Genomic DNA, 8,087 nt, shown 5'->3' with positions numbered 1-8,087 from the left:
CCATGCCGTCCAGCTCACGCTAGCTCTGACCTGCCTGCACAGCAGGCGTCCAACACCCAGCAAGCGATCCTCATCAACGACCACTCGGGCAAAGACGCCTCAGGCAACGATGAGCGGCCACTTTCTTCAAGGAGGCCGGCAAAACCTACCGTTACCGCATCTGCAACGTCGGATTGAAGGTAACATTAAATTTCTGGATCCAATCATACTCGATGCTGCTTGTGGAGATGGACAGGTCTCACACGGTGCAGAACAGCTACGATGCCCTCGACATCCCCTGTCGGCCAGTGCCTCTCCGTCCTGGTCACCGCCGACCAAACTTCCTTGTTTTCCCTGAACCGGCCTGATTTCCTGTCCCGGTCTTGCTCTGCTATGCTCGGTCTTGCTTTTCTCGGTCTTATTTTTCTCGGTCTTCCCTGGCCGGCTTGATTTCCTTTCCCGGTCATGCTCGACTTTGTTTTTCTCGGCTTTCCCTGGCCGGCCTGATTTCCTTTCCCGGCCTTGTTCTGCCATGCTCGGCCTTGCTTTTCTCGGTCTTGTTTTTCTCGGCCTTCCCTGGCCGGCCTGATTTCCTTTTCCGGCCTTGTTCTGTCATGCTCGGCCTTGCTTTTCTCGGTCTTGTTTTTCTCGGTCTTGTTTTTCTCCGCCTTCCCTGGCCGGCCTGATTTCGTTTCCCGGCCTTGCTCTGTTGCATGCTTGGCCTTGCTTTTCTCGGGTTTAGCTTTCCTGGTTTCCCGGCCTTCACCGGTCTGGTTTCCTGGCTTTCCTTGGCCTGGCCTGACTTCCTTGGCTTGGCCTGACTTCCCTGGCCTGACCTGGTTTCCTGACCTTCACCGGCCTGGTTTCCCGGCCTTCCCTGACCTGGCCTGGCTTCTCTTTCCCTGCCTTCTCGGGTTTAGCTTTCCTGGTTTCCCTGGCTTCTCTTTCCCTGCCTTCCCGGGTTTAGCTTCCCTGGTTTCCCTGTCCTGGCCTGATTTCTCTGCCTGGCCTGATCTCCTTTCCCGGCCTTACCCGGCCATGCTCGGCCTCGCTTTTCCCGGCCTTCCCTGGCCTGGTCTGGTTTCTCCTTACCCGGCCATGCTCGGCCTGACCTTCCCCGGCCTGGCCTGGTTTCTCTGCCTGACCTGATCTCCTTTCTCGGCCTTACTCGGTCATGCTCGGCCTGACCTTCCCTTGCCTGGCCCGGTTTCTCTGCCTGGCCTGATCTCTTTTTCTGGCCTTACCCGGCCATACTCGGCCTGACCTTTCCCAGCCTGGCCTAGTTTCTCTGCCTGGCCTGATCTTCTTTCCCGACCTTACCCGACCATGCTCGGCCTGACTTTCCCCGGCCTGATCTGATTTCTCTGCCTGGCCTGCCTTCCCGGCCTTCCCTGGCCTGGTTTCCCGGCCTTCCCTGGCCTGGCCTGGCCTGACTTCCCTGGCCTGACCTGGCCTGCCTCCCCTGCCTTCCCTGGCCTGACTACCCTGTCTTCCATGGCTAGGCCTTGCCTGACTTCCTTTCCTTCCTAGGTTTCTCTACTGCTCAGCCTTCCCAGGCTGCTTGTCCTACTCAGCCTTCTCAGGCTGCTTATCTTGCTCAGCCTTCCCAGGCTGCTCATCCTTCCCAGCTTCCCAGCCTTCCCAGGCTGCTTGATCCTTCCCAGGTTTCCCTACTGCTCAGTCTTTCTGCAGGCACCCCGAGCTCAATGCTCAGCTCCATCCTGAGATTCCACACTCAATGGAGGTAGAGATCCGCTCCCTCAGCATGCTCAACTCCATCCTGAGATTCCGCACTCATTGGAGGTAGGGATCCGCTCCCTCAGTCTTTCCACAGGCACCCCGAGCTCAATGCTCAGCTCCATCCTGAGATTCCGCACTCAATGGAGGTAGGGACCCGCTCTCTCAGCAGCATGCTCAACTCCATCCTGAGATTCCGTATTCAATGGAGGTAGGGATCCCTGCAGTCAGTCTGCTCAGACTTCCTTGCGCTCAGCCTTCTTAGGCTTCCCTGCACTCAGCCTTCTTAGGCTTCCCTGCACTCAGTCTGCTCAGACTTCCTGCGCTCAGCCTTCTCAGGCTTCCCTGCAGATCAACCTTCTCAGACTTCCCTGCACTCAGCCTTCTTAGGCTTCCCTGCACTTAGCCTTCTTAGGCTTCCCTGCACTCAGTCTGCTCAGACTTCCCTGCACTCAGCTTCCCTGCACTCAGCCTTCTTAGGCTTCCCTACACTCAGCCTTCTTGGCTTCCCTGCATTCAGTCTGCTCAGACTTCTCTGCACTCAGCTTTCCTACACTCAGTCTGCTCAGACTTCCCTGCACTCAGCTTCCCTGCACTCAGCCTTCTCAGGCTTCCCTGCAGTCAACCTTCTCAGACTTCCTCTGCACTCAGCCTTCTTAGGCTTCCCTGCACTCAGCCTTCTCAGGCTTCCCTGCAGCCAGCCTGCTCAGACTTCCTTGCACTCAGTCTACTCAGCTTCCCTGCACTCGACCTTCTAAGGTTTCCCTGCACTCAGCCTTCTCAAGCTTCTCAGCAGCTCGGCTACTCAGCCACCCTGCCACTCTATTAACTCAGTTAGCTCAGCAGCTCTATTAGTCAGCTCAGCAACTCTATTAGCTCAGTCAGCCCAGCAGCTCGGCTACTCTGCCACTCTGCCACTCTATTAACTCAGTCATCTCAGCAGCTCTATTAGCTCAGTCAGCCCAACAGCTTGGCTACTCAGCCACCCTGCCACTCTATTAACTCAGTTATCTCAGCAGCTCTGTTAGCTCAGTCAACGCTGCCTCCCTGGTTCTACTTCCCTGATTCAGACTTCCCCAGCTTCCCCAAACTCAGTCTCCTCAGGCTTTCCTGGTTCCAAGCTCTCAGCTACTCATCTCGACCACCTCGTTTTGGCATCTCAGCTATCTCAGCAGTTCAGCATTGCTGCAGTAATATGGCGAATGAGACGGTTAAACTGTTAAACATAGTCCAGTCAGTCGGACTACGCCTCCTTCGACTAGACTTGAAGGGGAGACTTGTGATGCCGGTGCATAAATGACGTGGCTCTTTCTCTAGGGTAAAAGTCAAGGGTCAAGGGGGAGTCAAGAATAGGGCTGATTTGGCAAGGCTAGTCAAACGGGCTGGTCAACATTTGTCTTTTGTGGATTCAACAAACCACACATGTTCCAAGACAGCCTTTATAAAGTTGTCAGAGAAGATGCTCTTTTTCCTGCACATAATGCCAAAAGGAAGAAAGAGAAGAGGAGATATGTCAGATTTGGTCTCCCTGTGTGCCTACATAAGGGAGAGCTCTAGCAAAGGGAAGAGGGGATCATCATCTTCTTCCTCTCGCAGGAGGGGGCTTCTCCTTCGGCAGGATCTTCTTCTTCTTCTTCCAATAGAGGGCTGCTGGGAACCTCTTCTTCCTCTTCTTCTAAAAGGAGGCATCTCTGCTCCTGGACGGGCTATGCATTTTAGGTTCTCACCTCTTCTTCGGAAAGGAAGCTATTCTTCTTCTCCCTCTTGGAGGGTTGGTTCGACCTTCTAAACTCTTCTTCTTCTTTTACGTTTTCATTTATCCTTCTACGGAATACTGACTTGAGCGTCGGAGTGGCCCGTCGGGACTTCCCGGCACCCCTCTCACCTCCTGTTTAAGTGCGTTTCAGGTCCTCATCACCCTGTCCCTCCAACTCCGTTAGGAAGCGGTACCCGTCGGACCGTTCGTTGACTGGTGGCTTGACCATCCCGGTTTTTAGCCGGAACAGGACCCTTAAATGTTTTTGTTTCCTCTCAAACTCTCGTATCTTATTGTATGCACCTCCTCAAGCAGAAGCATACTCATGTGATTTGCTCCTAAGATCTCTTCATCCTAGTTTCACTTTATTTTTCTATGGCTGAAGAAATCGTCGCCTGCATGCTCCTTTAATAATTTACAAATTTTGGCTTACTTTTGTTTCTAATCATGGTCTTGATATCTTTCCATATTAACCTTTCTAATTTAACTAATAAGTTGGACATATCTAATATATATGCTTCATCTCAATCTTAAGAGGCAGTGTTAAGAGGTATTAAGGATATTAGAATATCATAGTGTTTAATCCTACAATTGTTTTCGGTTTAGGGTTATGTCTTATTCCTTGTCCTAGATATATGTATACATGTAGCAAAATGCAATAGACTATTTCCCCCCAAATTATACAGATTTAAATTCGATATTTATGTGATTTGAAGTGAAAAGTATCTTACTCTATGTATGTCAAATTTAAATCTCATAAAACACACAAGCAAACAAAATTAAGAAATTCCTTCCCTAGAAAGCATTCCAAAGCATGTGACTTTAAAACAAACAAAACTTTAAAATAGAATCTCAAGATTAGACTGAAGACAGGAAATCTGCTATTTAGCTAGGTGGAAAACCATTTTAGCCACCAAAATAACTTATAAACTGAGGTTAAAACCAATATTTAAAATATGGAGCCGTGTCGAGGTTTTGGTCCCGGACTGGAACGATACAGCTTCAGTACCATATCGTACTGTGCCGGTATAGTTTCGATATTTTTAAAATATAAAATATATTAACTAAAATAAAAAAATTAATCTAAATATTTAAAAATAAAATATTTTTAAAAAATAATAAGCTAATTTTATGGATTTTATTAAAATCTATTTAAATTATCCCCAATGATAGCTAAAACTTGATTATTAAAACCTTAATTAAACTCTAAGTTAAAAAATCAAAAATCGCGACAAATCGCGTACGGCCCGCACGCGGAGGCATCGCTGGGCCCGCGCGGCGCCTCCGGTGGCGTCGCCGGGCCCGAGCATCACCTCCGGTGGCGTCACCGGGTTTGGGCGTCGCCTCTAGTGGCGTCGCCGGGCCCGGGCAATTCCTCCAGAGGTGTTGCCGAAGCCACGCGACGCTTCCGGAGGCGTCGCCGCGCCCGAGCGATGCCTCCGGAGGCATTTCTCGACCGGTACTGCGGTGTCGGTGCTGTGCCAGTCCATCAGCAGAATGAAAAATTTCGTCCGTATAACGCGATACGGTTCGAAATTTCAATCCCTGATTAAAACTACATATATTGACCCTGCCTGTTCGGTCATTCACTCTTAAAGTCATAATGCATCAAAGGTAGGATACAAACAAACACAACAATAGCAATAAATGAGGTGGAACTTGGAAAGTAAAATAACTTAAATATAAGCTACTCAAAAATACTAACTTGGTCCCTGATAAAACTACTTTGATAGCATATCCATTGGGCATCAACTACACCAATCTTTTCATGAGCAGGCTGCACAAAAATCAAAGAAATGAAGAATTAACATGACAACTTAGCAACAGAAAATAATTGAAAATATACATAAATCCAATTCATGTCACAATTATCATCATATTGGTTAGGTAGTTTGTTTGATCTGAATTCAAACTGACACAAGGGTTCTCAGATAAGTAGATGCTGTCAAAATTAGCTGACCTCAACACATCTTGCAAATGCAAAGTCCAGCCCCCATCCGTGAACCAGATCATTCTGAGATGGCATAATACTTTTATTGGTCATGATGAAAAGGATTATTTTTTCACATAACTGAAGGCTATCAGAGTCATTAAGGCACCTGAATCATATGCCAAACACAACGCCAAGCATTCCTCGAGAAGACAGGAGCTACAATTTCTACAAAGCTGAAAGAACATTGTTTCCAGGAATGTAGCAAATCAGAACCCTGTGTATTCCTTTTTCTAATTCACAGGAGTATAATAAATACCCAAAAAATAATTATGGCTTTAACACAGAATAGGCAGACAAATAGTTCATATATCACAAAATAAACATATAGTAGGACACTTACGCAGCACATGGTGGCAAATGAGGATCAGTACACGAACCAGGTTTCTCCATGGTTTCTCTGAGAAATTAAAAAATGAAGACCACAATTAGAAGAAAGAACAATCATACAGCAATGCATATATGCCTGTGACAAAATAAGGAACCACAAGGAAAGAAGACAGTCAGTAGGATAAGCAATTAGTCTACTTGTGGACATCACTGTGAATTCTCCTTTTGGTCATCTCCCATGTCAATCCTTCATTAGGATCCATGCCTGGTTGTGAAATCTCCAAACCATATTTTTTAACCAAGTGAAGGTATCTGCATGACAAAGAGATTATATTGCCCCAAAAGAACATTTCAATTATAGAACTTTCAATTAAACAGAGGAATATAGTTTGTACTTATCAGCATTGAAGTGTTCTACACCAATGTTGTCATCCCAGACAAATATGTAATCATAAGCTGCTACAACATCTGGATGCAGAAAACGCTTTGCATACCACCTGAAGATTATCAGAAATTAATGAGTGTTTGAGTAATACCATGACATCAGTAGAAGAATTGGAGGAAATTTTGGACACAAAATGATTCCATAAACAAAATGAATAGGTCTTTATGTTGAAAAATCAACGAACTTTACCATTTAGTTTGCTTCTTTATGCTGACATGAATTGCACGCTTAGACCACTCGAATTGTTCCCAGTCACTAGCTCGACCATCATAATGGAAGAGTAATATTGTGAAATCATCAAAAAGCTGATAGGCAGACGGATACACATAGTACAAAAAAATAAGATGGGATAAAAAAAATTAAAGTGGAGAATCACAATAACAAACCTTTTTGACTGCCATGTCAACATTTTTTGATTGATCAAATGCAACTGTAAATGTCACCAGATATTTTGGACGTGTTTTTAAATCCTGCAGCATGTATGGAAGCAAACAAGTATATTAAACAGTACTTCAAAGGTTGAAAATGCAAAAAAAAAAAGAAAAAAAGGCACTTGGATAATTGATGACTAATGTGTTTGAAATTGAAACTTAGGTAGTAAGGATTTTTAGTTTGGAACCCTACCAGAAACAAGTCAACTAGTTCAGAAACCAGTCAACTGCCCTGTGTCGCCTCATAATCTGAAAACAAAATTTAAAGAATGTTTTTGGTATTTTGATTTGGTATTCTTTGTAGATCCGAGATATGGATTAGGAATACCCATTTAGTGTCAAATTGTGAGTATTTGAACTCATTTAGTACAATCCTTTTGGTAGTTTTCAAAGGGGGAGAAGAGCAAAGGGGGTTTAGAATTTTGGAAAAAATCATTCTTAGGGCAGCCTGTTTAGGTCCCTAACATACTTATGCATTTTTCATGCTTTTCATGCATGTTTACCTAACTTAAAAATAATGCTAACCATCAAAAAGAAAATCTTGCTTGAGATCTTGTACGAAAAGCAGATAAGAAAGAAAGTGTATACAAACAATGGGTAGATTATCCACAGAAGTGAGATTTGACTTGCATTTGATATTACAACAAAACAAGAAGCTCTGAGGTGAGCGAGAGAAATAGGGACGAATAAAGAATCAAGTGCACTTGGCTATCAAACTCCAATAGGATGGTATCTTGAATATTAGAAGAGGGTTTATTGATGCAAGAGAAATAAGCATTCGCTAGAGATTTTACAAAGGAGAGGCAGATAGAGAAAGAGGCAAGAAGAAGCAAATGAAGGTTTGCCTATAAATTTTTTGTGAGAAGAAACAATCTAGCCTCTTTATTTATAGACGAAAGGAAAAGTGAGATGACTATAACGGACGACCACCCCGCCTAGCGCTTCATGAAAAGGGCATGTTACTCTGCATGCAAAACTCTCTCATTTGAAAAGGCACTTTTGCTGTAGAGTAATTGATACCGTTGAAAGTCACCATGAGCTAATTAATGTCGTCGAAAGTCTAACAGTAATTAGGATGTAACCGTTCAAGGTATAGTTAATTTAAAAAATAATAAAATGCCAAAGATTTTATTAGTTTAATAAGTAAATATTTTTAAATTAAATAAATAAATAAATTATAAAAATACATGGAATAATATAATAAGTAGATAAATATTTTTAAATTTTAAAAAAAATTTGAATTATTTCAACAATCTAATTTATTCATTAAAGCACTTCATTGACCTCACTTGATATTTTTGAAATTAGAGGACTCAATTTCAAAAATTCTTCACATTAGAGGCCAAATTTTGATAAATAATTTCTATATTATTTTAATATATTTTCTCATATTTTACAATAATCAACCAAAGTTATGGA

At 44.0% G+C, this 8,087-nt stretch overlaps 1 protein-coding gene across 1 annotated transcript; it reads right to left on the bottom strand.

The window, feature by feature from the left end:
* Nucleotides 1-3,608: 3,608 nt before the first annotated feature.
* Nucleotides 3,609-6,704, bottom strand: LOC141846465 (uncharacterized). The gene is made up of 10 exons (XM_074734511.1): nt 6,624-6,704; nt 6,427-6,542; nt 6,188-6,289; nt 5,991-6,104; nt 5,806-5,862; nt 5,572-5,638; nt 5,433-5,486; nt 5,178-5,249; nt 4,786-4,948; nt 3,609-3,775 (listed from the first exon to the last, which is right to left on the bottom strand). Exons 1-10 carry the CDS (start codon nt 6,636-6,638, stop codon nt 3,609-3,611), a joined length of 927 nt encoding a protein of 308 aa, XP_074590612.1. The 5' UTR covers nt 6,639-6,704.
* Between the last annotated feature and the right edge of the window lie 1,383 nt (nt 6,705-8,087).

The sequence above is a fragment of the Curcuma longa genome, chromosome 15, assembly GCF_044706935.1.
Source record: "Curcuma longa cultivar G26 ecotype Majalengka, Jawa Barat chromosome 15, ITB_CL_G26_1.1, whole genome shotgun sequence".
Taxonomy (NCBI): domain Eukaryota; kingdom Viridiplantae; phylum Streptophyta; class Magnoliopsida; order Zingiberales; family Zingiberaceae; genus Curcuma; species Curcuma longa.
The sequence above is the reverse complement of the archived record's forward strand: the minus strand, read 5'-3'. Positions and strand labels throughout refer to the sequence as shown.

Bases quoted from the DNA above. Each gene is read 5' to 3' on its own strand.
- LOC141846465 (XM_074734511.1), bottom strand. The intron at 6,290-6,426 runs GTAAAGTTCGTT...GATAATCTTCAG, and splicing joins ATAAAGAAGCAAACTAAATG to GTGGTATGCAAAGCGTTTTC. The intron at 4,949-5,177 runs GTTAGTATTTTT...GGACTGGCACAG, and splicing joins GTAGTTTTATCAGGGACCAA to CACCGACACCGCAGTACCGG.